Source organism: Chiloscyllium punctatum, chromosome 12, assembly GCF_047496795.1.
Source record: "Chiloscyllium punctatum isolate Juve2018m chromosome 12, sChiPun1.3, whole genome shotgun sequence".
NCBI classification, from domain to species: Eukaryota; Metazoa; Chordata; class Chondrichthyes; order Orectolobiformes; family Hemiscylliidae; genus Chiloscyllium; species Chiloscyllium punctatum.
This window is the reverse complement of record NC_092750.1, coordinates 23,272,893-23,297,312: the sequence shown is the minus strand read 5'-3', so window position 1 is coordinate 23,297,312 and position 24,420 is coordinate 23,272,893. Positions and strand designations below refer to the sequence as shown.

At 39.8% G+C, this 24,420-nt stretch overlaps 2 protein-coding genes across 14 annotated transcripts in view; one reads left to right on the top strand and one right to left on the bottom strand.

The window, feature by feature from the left end:
* cenpp (centromere protein P) overlaps positions 1-24,420 on the top strand; it is a 353,297-nt gene that overhangs the window by 301,666 nt on the left and 27,211 nt on the right. The window lies entirely within an intron of this gene.
* ecm2 (extracellular matrix protein 2, female organ and adipocyte specific) overlaps positions 1-24,420 on the bottom strand; it is a 77,997-nt gene that overhangs the window by 36,349 nt on the left and 17,228 nt on the right. For 6 of the 7 annotated variants that reach the window (XR_011962015.1, XR_011962013.1, XR_011962014.1 and 3 more), the window contains 4 exons: positions 20,329-20,631; positions 11,676-11,864; positions 8,849-9,781; positions 154-269 (listed from right to left, as the gene is read on the bottom strand). Coding sequence is in view for 2 of the 7 variants with exons in the window: in XM_072582114.1 (XP_072438215.1) it covers positions 154-269; positions 8,849-9,781; positions 11,676-11,864; positions 20,329-20,611 (1,521 nt within the window). In the remaining 5 variants the exon portion in view is untranslated. The remainder of the gene's footprint in view (positions 1-153; positions 270-8,848; positions 9,782-11,675; positions 11,865-20,328; positions 20,632-24,420) is intronic. The other variant, XR_011962017.1, reaches the window with a different exon arrangement.

Below are 24,420 nucleotides of genomic sequence, written 5' to 3'. Positions count from 1 at the left end.
TGCCATTTTTCACCCTGTATCTCCCCCACGTCTGTACCTAGATATAATGAACCTTGTTTCAAAAGAAGTTAAAAGAAAGCTGCATAAATTCTTTCATGTAGTTAATTTAAAATACTTAATAACCATTATTTTAAAATAATTTGTAAAACTTACTTTGAATGCTGTTGGATCTATATTGGAAGAAAGAATCTTATTTCTACTGAGGTCAATCAATTTGAGATTAGGAAATCCATTGAATGCCCCTGCTGGAATAGTAGTGATTCTATTTCCTGCAAACACAAAAAAATTCGACATTTGCTGAAAAATGATTGACCATATGAGATTATTACAGACCATTGTAAATTAATCACAACAGTACATTGATTTAACATAGAAGATATTCTTTAAAAGCTGCTTAAAGCCAGTTAGGAATTATACTGCCAAGGTTTTCAATGACTTGTGCATAAAGAGTAAGATGTTTGCAGCAACTGTAGCTTGGCTGCTCCAGTTGTGCACATCACAGCATGCTAGGATTATGCAAGGAGTGTGCTGGAAAACCACGCCCCTCCCAATCCGATTGATCCAAGCATCTGATCATCATCTTGAGGACACTTATCACCTGCTCTACAATGGCCCGAAAGGGACAGTGAGCTATATTTTATCGATACTCGCTCCAAGTCAGGGAGTTGGAAAATGGAGTCAACATCCATGGTTGAAGTGATTAGCTGTCGTCTCCTAGCTGCCACACCTGTGAGACATCCAGCCCTAGGACTGAAGCAGGCAACTGAAAGATTATCAATGATGTAGGCATTGTGGTAGCTTCCAGCAATCCTGGCGCAGACTGCTAAGACATGGTAGCAATGCTCACAGCTGCCTTGGACATTGACTGAATGGAAACCTTTTCTATTCATGAATTCAACTACATTATGATAAATCTCAATGTGTAAGATCAAATTGCCTTGCACCAGATGTCTTGGTAAAGCTGAGTGTCTGAGCTGATCTTGTCACAGGAAAATGAGACAAAATAGTATGATCTTGCACAAATTGCATCGATACAACCCTGATGTGATTCAGAGTTGAAAGGTCTTCAGTGGATTCTTAGAATCAACCAGCTACATGGAAATTTGACACTGCTGTCATTTTGACAGCCACCAGATATGATAGCGACCCACTTTTCAGATTGCAAACCTGCTCCAACAGATGCCACAGTTCTGTGAGGGTGTCTCAGAACCACCTTATTCAATAGCAGCAGTGTGCTTTGCTCATCTGGAGGAAATTACAACAAAGTCAGTATACTCTTGGCTTGCAGGTTAACATCTACTGTGGATGAATCCATTGGGATGGTTCTAATGAATAGGGAATATCAGGAACAAAACAGCTCCTTAATAATGCAACCTGTCAGCAGTTGCAGCAACCGAATGTAACTTTACCATCAGCCTCAATACAGTAGGACTTGGAGGTACCAATAAGGAGGATGTCTCTACATGGTCCACTAACGTATTAGGTCTTATTCACATATATGCAACATATGTTGTATTGCACAATTGCACTAGGATGATGGAAGTCTTGTTTCCCCTCCCACATTCCCTGCTTAGCTAAGAAATGCAACATTTCATAGAAAGTGCATTCTCACAAATTTACAGTTCAATGTCAGAGGAATGCACTGTGCAGATTATGAGACCACTGGATGTTTGGAAATGATCAACGAGACATGACAATTTGAAAGGTTGCATATGCTCACTTTTTGCTTCAGAAGTTAGTCAAATTAATTTGTAGTGATCAGTAATTGCTTGTTGTCAGGATTTCCAATATATATTGTTAGTGCACATAAAGAATTTTGTGATGGTAGATGTTTATAATTTTGAATCTGTAAGCACCTGATTAATGCAATTGGCTTTTGAAGGGCCTCACATCATCCATGAATCTCCAGATCCTGAATGCACCAAGCACTTGAATGATTATGACCAACACTCTGGACTGAAATTGGATGATGCTGCTGACTGAGTGCAGCAGCACCTCCTGGCTCACCATTGTCCCCCTTGACTGGACTAAGGGGTACTTCCCTTATAATTTCAGACATTAGTGATTTCTTGACGCACATGGTGTGTGTGTGTGTGTGTGTCTGTATGTACGTACACACATGTTCATCCACTGGACTGTTCAATGCTGACAAACACAGCTAGCTGCCTGGTTTTCTGGCTGCTAAGAGACACGGCAAAGCAGAAATGCTGCGAGCATCCAAACAAACATAGAAACTAGGAGCAGGAAGAGGTCACTCAGCCCCTCCCAATGCAGGAGAACTATGGCTGATCCTCTATCTCAATGTTATATTCCCATTTTCTCCTCTTGGGGCCTTTAAAATTTAGAAATTTGTCTGTCTTTTGCTTGAATACATTCAGTGATTTAGCTTTCAAAGCCTTCTGTTGTAGAGATTTCTACAGTTTCACTACCCTTTGAATAAACAAATGTTTCTTCATCCTAGTCCTGAATGGTCTACGCTGTATCCTGAGACTGCATCCTTTGATTCTCGGCTCCCCAAGTGGGGGAAAAATCTTCCCTGCATCTAATCTGTCCAGCCCTGTTAGAATTTTATACATTTCAATCAGATCCACTTTAATCCTTCTAAACTCTAGTAAATATGGGCCCAATCTAATTGACCTGTCCTTGGAGGACAGTCACTACCTGAATACCAAATACATTCTTTTTTGATTTGGAAGATCAAAATCGCATGCAGTACTCCAGTCATGGTTTCACACTGAATAAGTACAGTATTCGACTTGTGAACTCCAATCATCTTGCAGTGAAGACTATTGTTCCATTCACTATCCAAATTGCTTGCTACACCTGCCTGTCTGATTTCATTGACTAATATGCAAGAACACCCAGATCCCTTTGGACATTTACTTTTCCCAATTTAAATAATATATACTGCTTTTCCATTTTTAAACCAAAGATGTGTAAGTTCACATTTAGCCACACTGTACTGCCTCAGCTCTGTGCTTGCCACTCAACTCATCAAAATCATCTGAAGTCTCCTTGGTGCCTCCCCAAAATTCCCAATCCTGTATTTTGTTCTCTCATCCAGATAATTTACATGTAGTGTAATCAGGGCCCATGCCTTGATTCTTGCAGTAATCCATTAGTTACTTTCTGTTATTAAGAAAACAAGCTATTTCATCCCACTGTCTGTTTCCAATTCTTGATCTGTGCTAATATATTATTCACTATCCCAATGCTTTAGGATTGCACACTAACCTCTTATGAGGGACCTCATCAAAAGCCTTCTTAAAACTCCAAATGCACCACATCCTTTGGATCTCCCTTCTCTAATCAACTAGTTATATCCTCATGATTGATCTTGCATGAGGCCAGGCTTGCTGCTTTTTTTGACAATTTTATTTGGATCTAATGCTATTCCTACTTTATTTTGAAACCATAGTTGAGTTACCTTTCCTCTTTTATTTTTGTGCCAGATAGAAATGAATAATTGCTATCATTCATACACACATTCTTAAGTATGATCCATTGCCTACCCACTATCAACACCTTAGTAGTTCCCAAAGCTACCATTGCCAATCTGTGCCTCATACCCTCAAAGTTTACTTAAAGTAAGTAAGCACAAAATTAGTGAGCACTAAGAAAACATGATAACAGCCCTGAGATGAACTCTGTCCCTGTACATAAAGTGACCTGGTCGCAGTCATTGCTACGTGAGGTTTCACTGAACTCCAAAGTGCAGTAGTGAAGTGCTGAACTGTATTATAAGTCATTTCAAAACACAGCGTGATGATGTGGTGAGGCTGATGCTTTGCCAACGGCAATTTTCATTGATAGAGGGCAAGCAATTACTTCTCCAGATGCACGGTGTGAGTTATTGGGGAATGTTAACAAACATGGAGTCCCAGAGAAGATGCTGGAGAACTGCAAGGGCCAGGTTATCGTTCTGACTTTCAAGTCAGGAATTGGTGCCATCTAGTTTCTCACTGGCACCTGAGAGAGTAATAACCTGCATATAAATGAGGTGAGATTGAGTAATAAAAGGATCATAGCATATGCAATTCAGAGTTATGCTTGCAGACAGCATAGAGGTGCTCCACAAAGCAATGACCCAAACAGCTCAGTGCAGAGGAAGCCATATTGTAAACAGCAAGTACAGTAGATTAATTTGAAAAAGATACACATTAATTACTGCTTCATCTGAAAGAACATTTTGGAACCTTGGTTAATGAGGAAACGGAGTTAAAGGGGCAGGTGATACTTATGTGTTTGCATGGAAAAGCCCATTTACCTCAATGATACCACCATTAATAACTCAATCATTCTCAACACCCCATCCTTTTCCAATGGCACCTGTCATGGCAAATGCAGAAGATGTAAGCTCATAAGAAATAGGAACAACAGTAGGCTGTTCGATCTCTTGAGCCCGCTCCAACATTCAATAGCATCGTGGCTGATCTGACATTCCACATGTCCACTTTCCTGCCCTTTCCTCATAACCCTTGATTCCCCTACTGATCAAAAGTCTATCTCAGTCTTAAATAAACACAAGATCTCTGCCCCCAACAGCTCTCTGTGGCTAGAAATTACAAAGATTCCCAGCAATCTAATAGAAGAAATTTTATTTCACCTCAGTATTCACATCAGTGTTGTGCCCATTTACTTAATTTATCAATATCCCTCTGTAAACTTTTGTATCCTTCGCGCAACTTGCCTTTCCATTTATTTTCGTGCCATCTGAAAACTTGGCGACAGTATATTTATTTCCTTCCTCCAAGTCATTAATATATATTGTAAATAGCAATTACTTCTCCAGATGCACGGTGTGAGCAATCCAGTAATGATCCCTGTGGAACCCCACTGGTTACAAGTTACCAACCTGAAAAAGAACCCCTTATCCTCACTTGCCATTTCTTGCACCATGACCTAGTTCTCTATCTATACCAATATATCATCTCCAACACCATGGGCCCATATCTAATGTTACACTTGTAATTTTACACTATGGCTTTCTTCAATATTTTTCAATCACTTTTCCCACCTGATTTTGCATTTTCTCCCCACATACTAAGATAAGATATACAGAGGAACATCGATTAATCGGCATTCAATTATCCAAATTTCAGATTATCCAGACAAGATCTCAAGGTCCTGATGCTTCGCTAAACGGTGTTATCCGGCATTCAATTATCCAAACATTTGATTATCCGAACAAAATACTCCCTGCCCGTGTCATTCGGTTGATCGAGTTTCCTCTGTACATGCACTTGGAAAGACAGGGTTTGATTAGGAGTAGTCAGCATGGCTTTGTGCATGATAGATCATGCCTCACAAATTTGTTCGAGTTCTTTGATGAAGTGACCAGGAAGGTTGATGAGGGCAGGGCGGTAGACATAGTCTACATGGATTTCAGAAAGGCTTTTGATAGGGTTCCACATGGGAGGCTGCTCTGGAAGGTTAGATCATTTGGAGTCCAGGGGAGCTAGCAAATTGGATACACAATTGGCTTCATGGTAGGAAGTAGCGAATAATAGTGGAAGGATGCTTGTCGAACTGGAGGTCTGTGACTAGTGGTGGACCTCAGGGGTCAGTGCTGGGCCCATTGCAATTTGTTATTTATATCAATGATTTGGATGAGAATGGTTAAGGCACGATTAGTAAGTTTGCAGATGATGCTAAAATAGGCAGTGTTGTGGACAATGAAGGTGGTCATCAGAAATTGCAGCACGACCTTGATTAGTTGGGGAAGTGAGTCGAGAATTGGCAAATGGAGTTTAATATAGATAAGTGTGAGGTCTTACATTTTGGGAAGTCAAATCAAGGGAGAAGTTTCATGGTGAATGGAAGGGCCTGAGGGAGCATATTGGAACAGAGGGACCTTGGAGTTCAGGTGCACAGTCCTCTGAAAGTGGAGTCACAGCTAGACTGGCCAGTGAAGAAGGTTTTTGGCACACTGGACTTCATTAGTCGGGGCATTGAGCATCGAAGTTGGGAAGTTAAGTTGCAGTTGTACAGGATGTTGGTGAGGCCACACTTGGAATTTTGTGTTCAGTTTTGATCTCCTTGCTGTAGGATGGATGTTATTAAACTGGAAAGAGTGCAGAAGTAATTTACATGGATATTGCCAGGACACAAGGATCTGAGTTAAGGGAGAGGTTGGACAAGCTAGGATTTTTTCCTTTAGAGCATAGGAGACTGAGGAGGGAATTTTTTAGAAGTATTGAAGGTCATGGGAGACATGGATAGGATGAATGCACTCAGTCTTTTTCTCAGTGTGGGGGAATCGGGGACGAGAGGACCTTGACTAAGGTTAGAGGGGAAAGAATTAAAGGAGACCTGGGGCAACTTTTTACATAGGATGGTACGCATATGGAATGAACTGCCACGGAAGTGGATGAGATGGGTACATAACACCATTTAAACGGCATTTAGACAAATGCGTGGATAGGAAAGGTTTAGAGGGATATGGGCCAAGTGCAGGGAAATGGAGTTAGCGTGGATGGACATTTTGTTCAGCATGGACCAATTTGGGCTGAAGGGCCTGTCTCCATGCTGCAGGACTCTGACTCTATTTTGTCCATTCTCAAATCATTCCTCATCTGATAGCATTGCAAACAGATATGCTCCCATGCATCTTCCAGTAGGAGGTAGAGTGACAGACAGCCAAATAGGCAGCTTTTATATTTGTTAATTCTAAAGGCATTTGTCTGATAGCAGGTTTAAGATGAAGGCTTTCCTGTGTGAAGAATCATAGGCATGAATCTACATTCTACTCCGAGTCGATTATTTCAATATTACTGTTTATAAGAAAAGACGTAAAGAAATCTGCTGGTTTCTCCAGTTTTATCAATCAGTTATTTTAAACAACAACTAATGCAGGTGGCAGTACCTTCCAACTACTTGTTGTTTATTCATATCAGCCTCAGTACATCTTGCAGTAAGAAATAGAGTGCATTGTTTTTCAAAATGGCATAATTCATTGAACTGGCAATTTAATGCTTTAGCACCAAATTCTTAGTTTGTTACTCTAATCACCTTGCTTACTCCAAATTATATGTAACTTATTTTTTACTACAGTGCAATGACATGGAATTATCATAATAATACTGTCAATGATACCTAATCTGCCAAAGTCAGATGCAAAGTTGAGTGAAACTCCACACAAGAATACAACATTTAATGATAATAACTGTACAGGAGTTCTCTTTTTAATAAAGGTGTTAATAAGTTAACACAATTTTCCAAATGCACTTGTATGAGAACCTGGTAAAACCTGTACCAGTCAAAATTAATGTTCCCAGATATAGAGTCACAGAGATGTACAGCATGGAAATAGACCCTTCGGTCCAACCTGTCCATGCCGACCAGATATCCCAACCCAATCTAGTCCCACCTGCCAGCACCCGGCCCATATCCCTCCAAACCCTTCCTATTCATATACCCATCCAAATGCCTCTTAAATGGTGCAATTGTACCAGCCTCCACTGAATCCTCTGGCAGCTCATTCCATAAACGTACCACCCTCTGCGTGAAAATGTTGCCCCTTAGGTCTCTTTTATATCCTTCCCCTCTCACCCTAAACCTATGCCCTCTCGTTCTGGATTCCCTGACCCCAGGAAAAGGACTTTGTCTATTTATCCTATGCATGCCCTCATAATTTTGTAAACCTCTATAAGGTCACCCCTCAGCCTTCAACGCTCCAGGAAAAACAGCCCGATCCTGTTCAGCCCCTTCCTGTAGCTCAGATCCTCCAACCCTGGCAACATCCTTGTAAATCTTTTCTGAACCCTTTCAAATTTTACAACATCTTTCCGATAGGAGGGAGACCAGAATTGCACGCAGTATTCCAACAGTGGCCTAACCAATGCCCTGTACAGCCGCAACACGACCTCCCAACTCCAGTACTCAATACTCTGACCAATAAAGGAAAGCATACCAAACGCCTTCATCACTATCCTATCTACTTGCAACTCCACTTTCAAGGAGCTATGAAACTGCACTCCAAGGTCTCTTTGTTCAGCAACACTCCCTAGGACCTTACCATTAAGTGTATAAGTCCTGCTAAGATTTGCTTTCCCAAAATGCAGCATCTCGCATTTATCTGAATTAAACTCCATCTGCCACTTCTCATCCCATTGGCCCATCTGGTCAAGATCCTGTTGTAATCTGAGATAATCCTCTTCGCTGTCCACTACACCTCCAATTTTGGTGTCATCTGCAAACTTACTAACTGTACCTCTTATGCTCGCATCCAAATCATTTACATAAATGACAAAAAGTAGAGGGCCCAGCACCGATCCTTGTGGCACTCCACTGGTCACAGGCCTCCAGTCTGAAAAACAACCCTCCACCACTACCCTCTGTCTTCTACCTTTGAGCCAGTTCTGTATCCAAATGGCTAGTTCTCCCTATATTCCATGAGATCTAACCTTGCTAATCAGTCTTCCATGGGGAACCTTGTCGAACGCCTTACTGAAGTCCATATAGATTACATCTACTGCTCTACCCTCATCAATCCTCTTTGTTTCTTCTTCAAAAATCTCAATCAAGTTTGTGAGATATGATTTCCCACGCACAAAGCCATGTTGACTATCCCAAATCAGTCCTTGCCTTTCCAAATGCATCTTATGTTTCTTTGTCAAAGTATTCTCAGTTTCTGGAAGGTATCCCTAAGTATAACAGCGTTAATGCCAGACCTAATAACCATAGTTATAAACTTGATTGACATAAAAAATTTTTAATGAATACTTATCATTCTACTTCTTTCCTTTTTTGACATGTTTTAAAAATGATTTAAGCAATTCAGTTTTCTCAAATAAAATTATTATTGTTAAAATGTAAAATGCTGTAAAGGTAAGAAACTGTTGATTACCTGCAAGATAAAGATTTGTAAGCTCCAGATCACTGAGTGGAGGTATTTGAGTCAACTTGGCATTATTGCAATTTATTGTGATATCTGTGGTCTCACAGCCAACTGGAAGAGAAAATCTAGGGGGTTCTTCACCAGATTGAACTAATATTGATTCAAATATGGAAGGAAATAATGACAACTCAAAAACATCTGCAGAGCCATTTTCTTCGTCTTCCGCAATCTCCTTCTCTTCTGCCTCCTCTTGCGTTTCCTCCTGTTTCTCATTTTGCTTCTCTGCTTCATCCACTTCCTCTTCCGCCACCTCCTCCATCACTTTCTCCTTCTCCATTACCTCCTCTCCCTTGTGTACCTCAAATTGCTCCTCCATCTCTTTTTTCTCCTTCTCACCCTTCTCCTCCTCCTCCTCCTCTTGTACCTTCACTTGCAGGTCCTCCTCTTCTTGTTCCTTCACTTGCTGCTCTTCTTGTTCCTTCACTTGCTGCTCCTCTTGTTCCTTCACTTGCTGCTCCTTTTCCTCATCATAAAGATCAGTATATTCAACATACTCAACATACCCATCATAATTGTTATCCTCCTCTTCTTTCTCTTGAATAGTTTTTGAGTGATTTGTCATTTCATTTTCGAGTTGCTGATTTTCTCCATTTTCTTTACTCCCCTGGACTACTTCATGTAAATGTTCCTGGTCCTCTGCCTGTAGCTTTTGAAGATCTTCCTCTTCTATAGTTTTTTCCCGATGATAGGATCTCCCTAGTTCCATTTGTTCTTCTTCATCATTATGCTTTTTCTCTTCAAGCTTTCTTTTCTTTACCTCATCTTTTCTGTGGAACTCTTCTTCCAATTTGTTGTTATCTCTCCTTAGTTCTTCTTGTATTATTTGTGTATCTTGATTACCTGGGATCACTGGATGATAAGTTTCACTAGGATCGTTTAGCTCTGTAGAATCAACATAAAATTTAAGACTGTTAACTGAACATTTAATAATCAACTATGGAGATCAAAATCAATGATGAAATAGGAAAGGGGGAATGGTGGTCTAGTCATAATTCATAAAATTCCAGTAATTAATAAATGAAAATGAATAAATCAAAATGAATAACAAAGGAAACTTTGTGAAACTGTTTCAGTAGATTCATGCTTGAAGTTTTTTTTGGGTTTAATAATAAAATGAATAACGAATGTGCACCATTTTCAATGCTTAACTGTATTATTCGTCTTATATCGATTTCTATCTATAATAAAATAATAGCCAGTGTATTGAACAGGAAATCAAATTATAACCTAATTAAAAGAATATAATAGCTACAAAGCTATTAAGAGCATGTATGGCGTTTAGTGTTCCGTTTTTTTTAAATAACAATAACATTATATTTGGCAAATATTGAATGTAGCTGCAGAAGGTTCTGTAGTGGACAGTGAGAGCCTTTTTCCTCAGATGGTGATGGCTAGCACGAGGGCGCATAGCTTTAAATTGAGGAGTGATAGATACAGGACAGATATCCGAGGCAGTTTCTTTACTCAGTAGCAGGGGTGTGCAACGCACAGCCTACAACAGTAGTAATCTTGCCAACTTTAAGGGCATTTAAATGATCATTAGATAAACATATGGATGAAAATGGAATAGTGTAGGATAGCTAGGCTTCAGATTGGTTCCACAGGTCGGTGCAACAGGTTCTATGTTCTAAGGTTCAGTTGCAGATACTCAATTGAGCTTTAGAGATACAAATATGGTTCTTTATATTTTGCAGAGTGCATTTAATTCATTGTTTCATGTGTTAATTTTTAATAAGGTCATAAGAAGCAGAAACAGGAATAGGTTACCTGGCCCTTTGAGTCCTCTCTGCCATTCAGTAAGATCAGGATGATCTTTTCGTGGCCTTAGCTCCACTTAGCCACCATAACCCTTAATTCCTTTACTGTTCAAAAAAAATTATCTATCTTAGCTTTAAAAACATTCAATGAGGAAGTCTCTACTACTTCACCGGGCAGGAAATTCCACAGATTCACAACCCTTTGGGTGAAGAAGTTCCTCCTCAATTCAGTTCTAAATGTATTCCCCTTAAATTTTAGGTAATGCCCTCTTGTTCTAGTTTCACTTGCCAGTGGAAACAACCTCTCTGTTTCTATCTTATCTATTCCTTCATAATTGTATGTGTTTCTATACGTTCCCCCCTCATTCTTCTAAATTCCAATGAATATAACCCCAGTCTACTCAGTCTGTCCTCATAAGCTAACTCTCTCAACTCCAAAATCAACCAGGTGAATCTCCTCTGCACCCCCTTCAGTGCCAGTTATCCTTTCTCAAGTAAGGAGACCAAAACTGCACGCAGTACTCCAGGTTTGGCCTCATCACCACCCTATACAGCTGCAATATAACCTCCCTGCTTTTAAGCTCAATCTTGTAGCAATGAAGGACAAAATTCCATTTGCCTTCTTAATTACCTGTTATACTATCAGACCTTCTGTGATTCAAGCACAAGGACACTCAGAGTCCTCTGCAACGAAGTATGCTGCAACTTTTTACCATTCAAATAATAGTCCTTTTCTGAACAAATATTTAAATTGTCCTCAATTATTGCACAATAATCTTTGAAATAGCCATATTAAATAGTTCATTAATATTATGTTTAAATGGTAAGTTTTTATCTCCAAGCATTTTGTTTGTAAGTATATTATGTTTCAATGGTAAGTACCTTTACTCAAAGCATTTTGTGTGTATGAGCGCATACCTAAAACTACCCTGTGTTAATAAACAATTTAATAGCTATTTTTGATTTTGACCTTTTAAATAACTGAATAAAATCAGCTGAATAAAAGAATGAGAAAATACCAATTGAAGTGCAAATTGGACAGCATTCTCCTGTTGGTATTCTGGTCCTTGCACATTTTAGGATCGGGCAGCTCATTTCATCACAGATCACTTTTCCATTTGAACACAGACAGGTCAGACAAGGTTTTGGAGACCAGACTGCCTTGTCATACATGATCATTCCATTTGCTTTGCAGCGTCCTTGTCTACCTAATGACATCAATTTTAAAATGAGTGTAATTAGTATTCGTCTATTGTCAAGTTAAACAATGAGTAAAAGTAATGCATTGTTCAAAACTATAAAATGCCACATAATTCTTAAACACTTAAGCATAGCAACACTTAATAACTCAGTGATCCCTGGAATTGACAATTATCCCAGTTAATACATATATTGGCAAGAATATAATGTAACCTGCATTGAGAATGTCTTAAAATGGTAGTTTTGGTTTTAGTAGTATACTATAACAATCTGAATGAGGTTAAATGGAATGATAATTTGTGTCTCAATAACCTTTTGTTGCTTTTTATTGATGTGGAGGTGCCAGTGTTGGATTGGGGTGGACTAAATCAGATGTCACACGACACCAAGTTATAGTCCAACAGGTTTATTTGAAATCGCAAGCTTTCGGAGTGCTACACCTTCATCAGGTGAAACTCGACAAAGGAGCAGTGCTCCAAAAGCTTGTGATTCCAAAAAACCTGTTGGACTATAACCTGGTGTTCTGTGACTTCAGATTTTGCTTTTTATTAGAAAATATGCAAAATGATCAGCAACTGATTTTAAAAAAGGTTAATGTGGGAGTTTGATCTTTCATCAGAACATAGTTCTGAGGTTTTATTTCAAAAACAGTCTCTCCTAAAGCTACTCAAATGCTTACATCAAACAGACTAGTGATTATTTCTAATCTTCAAAAGTAAGGTCTTTAGTTTGTGTTTATGTCTCCAGTCTTTTGTTTCTCTTTTTCTTAAAAATAACTTGTTAGGTATGAAAATATACAATAGGGTAGGGCATTGATTCCCCTCAAGCTCATGCTAGTCTGTGCCAAGTCTTAATTGCTCTTTAGATCCAGCTCCTTTGCTCTCAAATCCTCAACATGTCAAAAACCTATATACACTTAAAATGCTTTCTGTGATCTTGCCTCCACAACTCCTTTGGATAGAGAATTCCAGGCACTCACTACCATATAGGAGAAGAAATTCCTTCACATCTCAGTGTTAAGTGAATGTCTTCTTATTCTGTAACTATGAACCTTAGTCTGAGATTCCTGCACTAGTGAAAACATCTATCTGTCAAGCCCTCTCAGGACTTTGGAGGAAGTGAGGACTGCAGATGCTGATGCCTGAAATGTCGATTCTCCTGCTCCTCAGGTGCTGCCTGACCTGCTGTGCTTTTTCCACACTACACTTACTCCTCCCAGGACCTTGCTTGTTCAGTAAGATCATCCCTTATTCTTCTCAACTCCATTAAATCAAGGCCAAAATTGATTAGCCATTCTTGTTAAGTTAACCCTTTCATTCCAGGAATGAGCTATCTAAACTCTTCTAATGCCAATACATCCTTTCTTAAATACATTGATCAAAATTCCAGGATCTGATAATATTTAATCAGGCAGGTTTCATAAAAAATCTAAGAGTAAAAGATTTCCGAGAAAATAGTAATCAAAACATGATATAATTTAGCATTGAGCTTGAAGGTGAGTGCAGCGAAAAAAGTCTGCTAAACTTAACTGAGGATAATGACAAAGGAATGAAAGCAGAGTTGCCTGGAGTGGAATGGAAACAGAATTTAGGAGAAAAAGCGGTTGATGAATAATGGCATACGTTTAAGAAAATAGTTCATGACCCACAACAAAGATATATCGTAGTGAGGAATGAAGATTCTATCAAGGGTGTAAACCAATCATGGTTAACCAAGGAAATTAAGAATGGTATCAATTAAAAAGCAAAAGCATACAATTTGGCAATAATTCATGGTAAAGCAGAGGATTAGGAAAGTTTTAAAAACCAATAAAGATTACCAAGAAGGTAATGAAGAGCAAGAAAATAAACTAATAAGTAACATAAAAATGGACAGGAAGTGCTTAGAATTGTAGAGTACGGAAACGAAACTTCTACTCCAACTTCTACTCTTCTAGTCCAACTTCTACTCATGCCAACCAGATATCCTAAACTGATTTAGTCCCATTTGCCAGCATTTGGCCCATATCCCTCTGAACCCTTCCTATCCACGTGCTTGTTCCATCACTTTGTCTGGTAGCTCATTCCATACACGGTACCCTCTGCATGAAAAGCTGCCCTTCGGTCCTTTTTAAATCTTTTCCATCTCACCTTAAACCTGTGCCCTCTAGTATTGGACTCCCCTAACCTGGGAAAAAGATATTGGCTATTCACCCTGTTCTTGCTCCTCGTGATTTTATAAATCTCCATAAGTTTACCCCTCAGCCTCCTATGCTTCAGAGAAAATAACTCCAGCCTACTCAATCTCTCCCTATAACCCAAGTCTTCCAATCCTGGCAAGATCCTTGTAAATTTTTCTGAACCCTTTCAAGTTTAACAACATCTTTCCTATAGCAAGGAGACTTGAACTGAACACAGTATTCTAATATTAGCCTCACCAATGTCCTGTACAGCCACAACATGAAGTCATAACTCCAATACTCAAAGCCACCCGATGCTTGGAGGAAGAACGCCTCATCTTCTGCTTTGGGACCCTCCAACCACATGGGATTAATGTCAATCTCACCAGTTTCCTCATCTCCCGTCAACACACCTTATCCCAGATCCAACCCTCCAACTTGGCACCGCCCTCTTGAACTGTCCTACCTCTCCACCTTCCTTTCTACCTATCCGCTTCACCCTCTGCTCTACCCTATCACTGTCACCTCCTCACCTTCATCTACTTATGACCTTCCAAGCTACCTTCTCCCCAGTACCACCCTCCTCCTATTTATCTCTCAGCCCCCTGAGACTCTTCCCTCCTTCCTGATGAAGAGCCTATGCCTGAAACATCGACTGTCCTGCTCTTTGGATGCTGCCTGACCTGCTGTGCTTCTTCAGCGCCACACTTTTTGACTCCTGTACTCAGTGCACTGACCAATGAAAGCAAGCATACCAAATGCCATCCTCACTATCCTGACTACCTGTAACTCTACCTTCAAGGTAGATTCACTTGCATCCCTAGGTTGCTTCATTTAGCAATACACCCCAGGGCCTGACCATTAATTGTATAAGTCCTGCCCTGGGTTGCCTTACAAAAATACAATAACCTCAAATTTATCAAAATTAAACTCCATCTGCCACTCCCTGACCCAAGGCGCAATCTGATCAAGGCCCCATTGTACTCTGAGATAAACTGGCAAAAGTGAGGACTGCAGATGCTGGAAACCAGAGTTTAGATTAGAGTGGTGCTGGAAAAGCACAGCAGGTGAGGCAGCATCCGAGGAGCAGGAAAATCGATGTTTCAGGCAAAAGCCCTTCATCAGGAAGCAGGGAGCCTCCAGGGTGGAAAGATAAGTGTGGGTGGAGAGATAAGTGTGGGAGGGCTGGGGAGAGGGTGGGGGGATGGTTGCTGGGGAGAAGGTACAAGGGACAGGGGACATTGATATCATTCCAGAAATACTAAATCAAGAGGCAAAAGGAGGAGAGGAAATGCATTTTAAAAATTGCAAAAGATAAAGAACTAGGGCAAGTAATGGGACGAAAGGACAAAAGTCCTCCAAATGTGATTGATTGCATCCTCAGATTTTTAAAGAAGTAGCTATGGAGATAGTAGATGCACTGCCTCATAATCTTCTAAGAATCTAAGATTCTGAAAAAGTCCCAGAGGATTGATAAACTGACAATGTTACACCCTCATTCAAAAAGGGAGACAAATGAACTGCTAATTATAAGCCAGTTACTGCCATTGTGAAAATATTAGAATCTACTAAAATGGTTAAAAAAAAATCTGGTTCACTACTGTCCCTCAGGGAAGGAGATCTGTTGTACATTTGACTCCAGACCCACAGCAATGTGGTTGTCTCTTAGGTGTCCTTGGGCAATTTAAGAATGAGTATTAAATGTTGGCCTTGCCAGTGATGCCCATATCCTATGAATGAATAAAAAAAATTAAAAATAATATAATCAAGTAGAATCAGCATGGTTTCACAAAGGGAAAGAGTGTTCGATAAGGTGCCATATATTAGGTGACTTCATGAGATAACAGCCATGGGTGTTGGAGGTAGTATATGAAGTGGATAGAAAATTTACTAACTAATAGAAGACAAAGAGTTTGGTGCATTTTCGAGGTGGTAACCTCTAACTAGAAGTGTGCTACAGGGATCATTGCTGGGAACACAATTATTTACAATATATATTACTTGGATGAAGAAGGTGAATGTACTATAGCCAGGTTTGAGGATGGCACAAAAATAGGTAGGAAAGCAATTGGTGAGAATGATACGCAGTGTGCAGAGAGATAAGTAAGAGGACAAAAACTTAGCAGATGGAATATAATGTGGGGAAATGTGAGGTTATATATTTTGGCAGGAAGAATAGAAGAGCTGAATGTTAATTAAATGGAGAAATTTAAATGGTTCATGGTATTGATACCTTTGAGGAAAGGTGGGATTCCAAGGAGATGGTGTGGGAGAGCAGAACAGAAACACTGGAGTCTTAGGAAATTTGATAATTAAGGAGATAGATGAGCTTTGCTTTCTTTCCTTTCGTTGTAATCATGACCAAGAAATAGAAGGTTCTGCCGCTTATTTAAACAACATCTTAGCATAACTGAACGAAAGTTTAAAAAGGGAAGGGTGACTAAGTACCCAATCTTGAGATTACCATCGAAGCTGTATACAATTGGCATAAGGATTGGGAAGGTGCATGCTTGGTTGAAAAACTGGTATGGGAACATTGCCTGACAGGAAGGAGCTGCACCACGAGGATAGAATGCATTTAAACTCGTGTAGGGCTAGTGAACATAATGAATAGTGCTGTTGATAGAGATTTAAATTAGTAAATTGCAGGTGCTTGTTTCAGTGTTATAAATATCAAAGAATATTGACTTCTAGTACAATAATCTTGCAAATTTAAAATTTTCAGCATGATGTTCAAATTCCTCTTTGGCCTTGTTGCTGCTTTTGTCATTTGTCTCCTTCAATGCTATGATCCTTCAAAAACTCTAGCCTTTCGAACATCCTTGACCTTTTTTTGCCTCACCACTAATGCCTTTGTTTTCACTTTCTAAGCCTGATGCTCAAATTTCCTTCCCAATTCCATCTAATTTCTCCCTCCCTCTCACTATCCTTTTAAAATACTTCTTAGAAGTTACCACTTTGACTAAATCCTTGACCACCTGTTCTGATTTTTTGTAGTATAATGTCAGGTGTTACCTGGTAATGCTCCTGTGAAGTGCCTTGGTACATTTTATTATGTTGCATATATTATATAAGTACTTTTTTTTTACATAGGTGTATCAATATGTTTCCCTGTGGATTACCAAGGTATTGGAGATAGGGACATATGAAATAGTGAGCCAGTTATTTTATGAATGGAATACTTCTTGGGATTATTGTAGTTATTTGTTATAAAAGCCTTTAGTTCACAATTTAAAAGATTGATCAATGCAGTAATATTGTCAAGTGCTTACATCTACCTGATGAAATTATATTTTGACTTGAAAGGTAAAATGACAGTGACTTCCAAATTGTCATCAAATGCAATGTCAAAATTTTAGATGTTGCCAAGTTCTATCATGTCTTTAAGACTCGTTTCTCTTCAATAAATTCAAAATCTACTATTGCTGTAGATTTCCAGCACCTTCAGTACAAATCCTCATTTTCAAGATTTAACACTGCTAGTAGATTTTGGTCATTAAAGATTGGTCAGGTGTTTTTGGTTGGTGTGGAGTTACCAGTTATCACTTTATGGGCTTGCCTATTGTTCACTGTAGAACACAGGTGGGAGTTCATGCTCAGAATGAAGAGGCCAAGTTTGTGAGAAATTCAAAGCAGATGCAAGATCTCCAGTATAATCTTCACAGTAAAATCAGCTCTGAAAAAAGTAAACGTAAACAGGTATTTGGGAGCAGAAGTTTACTTTGGATAGGTTTTGGGAGAATAAAGTGTTTACTTGGGGACAGTGCAATGTATCATCATAAAAGGAGATCTTAAGCTATGCTAAAAGTCAAGAGTTTCTATTGAAGTGTAATTTGCCAACAGTAGTATTTAATCAATGTTGTTTTTAGTTTGTGACAATAAAGGTGTTAAAACCTGAAATCTTGTAATGCAGTCCTTTCCATCAATTACTAGAAATTCCAATCCCTTTGTAAAAGTTCTTTGTGGATATCATAAGAACTTTTTTTTATGTGTAACTTTTTTTTAAATGACATAGTTCATTAACACTTTGGGGATAGGGGTTGCATGTTTTTCCATTGTGTGGTTTCTAACTTTCATTCTTATGATTGCAGAAATGAAGGATTATACAAAGTCATGATGTTGACTGACTGCATGTCATTGGAGCAATGGTGTGTGGTGAATAGATCAGCTTATACTGTTGAAAAGGGAAACAAATCCATTTACAGTTCTCATTTACTGTACAGTATTACTGCTCTCCCGGTGGAGTTACGGTGACCTGATCAGGAAATAGTTGCTGGAGAGACTGCCATCTGTTTCTGCAAGATTTTATTTTCAACCCAAATAGTCACTAAAGGTTTTATAACAACAAAGTGTGGTTGTAGTGTACCAACAGCAATCTGACATAGCATATATATAAAAATGTCAAATATATGTCTACATAAAAACATGAGATCACTATTAATCTGCTGCAGTTGGGTAAATTTACAGCTTTAGTGACCTATCCTTTTCAATAGCTCATAATATATTTTTGAATAGATCTGATGTATTTTCACCAGAGGCAGAATTACAGTTTTCCATGTGATATATTCAGATTTTCTGAATGGTGTATGTTTATGATTTGTATTTAGTATTTGTCTTTACATGTGTCAACCACTGCCATTGGAATAATTCTGATGGGATAGTCTCAGTTTACAATATTTCCAAAACAAAACAATCAAATGGTTAATGTTAACAATTTATGTTTCTTGAAATCGTGGATGCGTTTTTGATTATTTTCCAGAGTTCGATAGATTCAGGATCAGTTCCTGCGGATTGGAGGGTGGCTGATGTTGTACCACTTTTTAAGAAAGGTGGGAGAGAGAAAGCAGAAAATTATAGACCAGTTAGTCTGACCTCAGTGGTGGGAAAGATGCTGGAGTCTATTATAAAGGATGAAATTACGACACATCTGGATAGTAGTAATAGGATAGGTCAGAGTCAGCATGGATTTATGACGGGGAAATCATACTTGAGTAATCTTCTGGAATTTTTTGAGGATGTAACTCTGAAGATGGACGAGGAAGATCCAGTGGATGTAGTGTACCTGGACTTTCAGAAAGCTTTTGATAAAGTCCCACATAGGAGGTTAGTGAACAAAATTAGGGCACATGGTATTGGGAGCAAAGTACTAACTTGGATTGAAAGTTGGTTGGCTGACAGGAAACAAAAAGCAGTGATAAACGGTTCCATTTCGGAATGGCAGGCGGTGACCAGTGGGGTACCGCAGGGATCAGTGCTGGGACCGCAGCTTTTTACAATATATATTAATGATATAGAAGATGGTATTAGTAATAACATTAGCAAATTTGCTGATGATACAAAGCTGGATGGCAGGGTGAAATGTGAGGAGGATGTTAGGAGATTACAGGGTGACCTGGACAGGTTAGATGAGTGGTCAGATGCATGGCAGATGCAGTTTAATGTGGATAAATGTATGGTTACAAGAACAGGAAGGCAGATTACTACCTAAATGGAGTCAAGTTAGGTAAAGGGGCAGTACAAAGAGATCTGGGTGTTCTTGTACACCAGTCAATGAAGGTAAGCATGCAGGTACAGCAGGTAGTGAAGAAGGCTAATAGCATGCTGGCCTTCATAACAAGAGGGATTGAGTATAGAAGCAAAGAGGTTCTTCTGCAGCTGTACAGGGCCCTGGTGAGATCACACCTGGAGTATTGTGTGCAGTTCTGGTCTCCAAATTTGAGGAAAGGCATTCTGGCTATTGAGGGAGTGCAGCATAGGTTCACGAGATCAATCCCTGGAATGGCGGGACTACCTTACGCTGAAAGACTGGAGCGACTGGGCATGTATCCCCTTGAGTTTAGAAGACTGAGAGGGGATCTGATTGAGACATACAAGATTATTAAAGGATTGGACACTCTGGAGGCAGGAAACATGTTTCCGCTGATGGGTGAGTGCCGAACCAAAGGACACAGTTTAAAAATACGGGGTAGACCATTTAGGACAGAGATGAGGAGAAACTTCTTCACCCAGAGAGTGGTGGCTGTGTGGAATGCTCTGCCCCAGAGGGCAGTGGAGGCTCAGTCTCTGGATTCATTTAAGAAAGAGTTGGATAGAGCTGTCAAGGATAGTGGAATCAAGGGTTATGGAGATAAGGCAGGAACAGGATACTGATTAAGGATGATCAGCCATGATCATAATGAATGGTGGTGCAGGCTCGAAGGGCAAAATATCCTATATCTGCACCTATTGTCTATTGAGTATTGAATGGTGATGAAGTTTATTTAAATGGGTATGACTGTGGTTGAGAAGTTACTTGTTATCTTTTTGTTACTAACCTGGTAATATATTGTAGCTGGTTTCAGTTTCATCAATACCTATATACGAATCAAGGAAGGTTGCAGTGCCTTCATCTGCATTCATGTTTGGAACTTTTGCAGGGGAGAGTGGACGTCTAGGTTTGGATTGTCTGGCTGGATTGCGATTCACAATGCCAACTTGTTGTCCTTGAGGGTGGAGCTGCCTCCACTGACTCCCATTGGTTGCCTTAATATCCCTCTTACCAATAATAACACAGAAGTTGAGAAGTACGAAGAACAAACCAAAATTGTTTACTTTCATTATTTTTCTTTAGGTATCACCTGTAAGAAGCAAAGTGAAAACATAAACATAAGTTTCACGAATTTTATTCCCCAGGTTTCTACAGTTAATGATATTAATACATATATTAATATTAATCATTAATATTAATACAGAATTTTTTTTCCATCTAAAATGCTTCAAAATGATCATTTAATTTGCATGTTCATTTAACTAGCAGTTTACATGTTATTTAGAATCCCTGCAGTGTGGAAACAGACCCTTTGTCCAAAGGGTCCACACCATACCTCCAAAGAGTAACCCACCCAGACTCATTCCCCTACCCTATTATCCCATGTTTACCCCTGATTAATGCACCTAACCCAAACATCCCTAAACACTATGGGCAATTTAGAATGGCCAATTCACCTAGACTGCACATCTTTAGATTATGAGAGGAAACCAGAGCACCGGGAGGAAACCCATGCAGACATGGGGAGAACTATGGAGTATTTGTCATGGAACTGCCTGCTAGTTTAAACTGAAAAATATAACCACTTCCTGTAACCAGTAGAAATTTTAATATCAATATGCTCTTTGAGTTTTACTCAAAAAAATGGCAGCTTACGAAGCAAGTTTATATGATAGTCATGGGCTGCTTCCACCGCCAAATCCAAGCCACCGGATGCCTGGAGGAAGAACGCCTCATCTTCCGCCTTGGGACCCTCCAACCACATGGTATCAATGTCGATGTTACCAGTTTCCTCATCTTCCCTCCCCCACCTTATCCAAGATCCAACCCTCCAACTCAGCACCACCCTCTTGAATTGTCCTACCTGTCCATCTTCCTTCCCACCTGTCCATTTTCCTTCCCACCTATCCACTCCACCCTCTGCTCCGACCTCCTATCACAGGAGTTCAGACAGCATTCAAGGAGCAGGAAAATCGACGTTTCGGGCAAAAACCCTTCATCAGGAATACAGGCAGAGTGCCTGAAGGGTGGAGAGATCCGGCACTCTGCCTGTATTCCTGATGAAGGGCTTTTGCCCGAAACATCGATTTTCCTGCTCCTTGGATGCTGTCTGAACTGCTGTGCTTTTCCAGCACCACTCTAATCCAGAATCTGCTTTCCAGCATCTGCAGTCATTGTTTTTACCTCTGACCTATCACAACACACCCACCTTCATCTACCTATTGCCTTCCAAGTAATCTTTCCCCCAGCCCCAGCCCCCACCCATTTATCTCTCAGCACTCTTGGTATTTCCCCCCCTCCCTCCGAATTCCTGATGAAGGGCTTGTGCCCAAAACATCGACTCTCCTGCTCATTGGATGCTGCCTAACCTGCTGTGCTTTTCCAGCACCACATTTTTTGACTCTGATCTCCAGCATCTGTAGTCCTCATTTTCTCCTGATGTAATAGTTAGCTTGGCAACATTTATCTCTCAGTCAACATCACAAAAAATCTATCTGATCATTATTACAATTCTGCTTTTGGTACTTCATGCAAATTAATTGCCATATTTCTTCTATTTAAAAATATTTCAAAATTAGTGTAGCAATATTAAATGAATGATGGTAGACTATAGTACAGTATATCATGAGGAAATTGTTGACATGGGTATTAAAATCATCAGTTCAGTTTGCAATCTTGAAAATAAAAAGCAAATAAATTTTTCATTTTACTGGAGGCAAAGTAAATAAAATTAATGCATTGACGGTTTGACAGAGCACTGATTCAGCACTGGCTAAATACCTGAGTACAGTTCCAGTCCCTGCACCATAATGGGATATTGGAAAAGATACAAAGGAAGTCAACAAATCAGATATGAGAGGGAGTCAGAAGAATGATCCCAGGGATGAATGGCTTGTCATATGAGGAGCAATTAAGGAGTCTGGGTCTGCACTCCATGGAATTTAGAAAGTTGAGGAGTTTATCTGATTGAAACTTGTAGGATACTGAGAGACCTAGATGGAGTGGTCGTGGAGCAGATATTTCTACTAGTAGAACCCAAGGGTGCAAATTCAAAGTGAAGTGAAGATCCTTTAGAACTCAGATAAGGAGGAATTTCTTTAGCCAGAGAATGGTTAATCAGTCGAACTGATTGCCACAGAGGATTGCGGAGACCAGGTCATTGAGTGTATTTAAGACAGAGATAGATCGGTTCTTGATTGGTTAGGGGATCAAGGATTATAGGGAGAAGGCAGGAGAATGGGTTGAGAAACGCATCAGCCATGATCGAACAATGGAGCAGACTCAATGGTTTGAATGAGTTAATTCTGCTCCTATATCTTATGGTCTTGTATTAGGCATTATGTAGTTGATCTAAAAAGCCTAATAAGGCTGTAATAAGCCTAATACTGGGCCAGTTTACACAAGAGAAAAAAATGACTGTGTGAGATTATACTGAAGTTTTGAACATTCGAAAGAACACGGTTAAACTTAAATCCAGTAATTATAAACCCTTGCCAGACGGCATGATCTCAAGTCCGTAACAGGAAATATTTATGATTTGGACGTGCCAGTGTTGGACTGGATTGTACAAAGTTAAAACCAGTTCAATAGGTTTATTTGGAAACACTAGCTTTCGGAGCGCTGCTGCTTGATCAGGTGGTTGTGGAATATAAAATTGTAGGACACAGAATGTATAGCAAAATTTTACAGTGTGATTTAACTCAAATTATATATTGAAAAAGACTTGGATTGTTTGTTAAGTCTGTCATTTTTTAGAATGGCATGTTGGTGCCAGTTCTTTTACAGTTCTTTTTTAAATTCCAGAACTTTCTTAAAGTTACATTCTCAAGTGAACTTTAACAATAAATGCCATGTTGGCCCAGATAATGCATTGAAGGTGTGAGGTGCCCTGAGTGAGGCTGTCTGTGCCCCAATGTTCTGACTGATTCTAATCTAAAAAAGGGACTTACATAATCTTAATGGATTCATGCAGTTTTTGAGCAAAATAGAATGTAATTCTACAAGTACAAATTCACCCCACAACCGTGTGTGTGTGTGTGTACGTGTACGTGTGGCATATTAGTGTCTGTGAGATAATGTGTGTGAGTGTAAAGGGGTATAAGTTTGTGAGAGTGTGGGTGTGTATGTGTGAGCACGTGAGAGAGGGTCTGCATGAGTGTATGAGTTTGTAGGAGTGTCTCTGAGAGAGCGTTTGTGTGTGTGTGTGGATATGTGTGTGTGGTGCAGTGGGGTCACCTATCGTGTGACATGAATCCAAGGTCCCAGTTGAGATCATCCTCATGGGTACCAAACTTGGCTATCAGCCTCTGCTTGGCCACTTTGCATTGTTCTGATGCCTGATGAAGGGCCTTTGCCCGAAACGTTGATTTTCCTGCTCCTTGGATGCTGCCTGACCTGCTATGCTTTTCCAGCACCACTCTAATCTAGACTCTGATCGCCAGCATCTGCAGTACTCACTTTCACCACTTTGCTTTGTTGCCTGTCCCAAAGTTCGCCTTAGACGATGGTCACCCGAAGGTCCAAGGTCGAACGTCCCAATCCGCTGAAGTGTTCTCCAAGTGAGAGGAAACACTCCTGTCTGTTGATTGTTATGTGGTGTCCATTTATCTGTTGCTGTAACCTCTGCTCAGTCTCACCAACGTACCATGCCTCAGGGCATCCTTACCTGCAGCGTATGAGATAGACAACATTGGCCGAGTCACGTGAGTCCTACATGATGGGAGGTCTTCCCACGTATCATGGTGGTATCCATGTCAACACAGACACGTCTTGCAGTGTCTACCATGACAAGGTTGTATGTGTTGTCCTGAAAGCCGGGCAGTTTGCTGCGAACAACGATCTTTTTAAGGTTTGGTGGTTGTTTTGGTGGTCTTTTTCA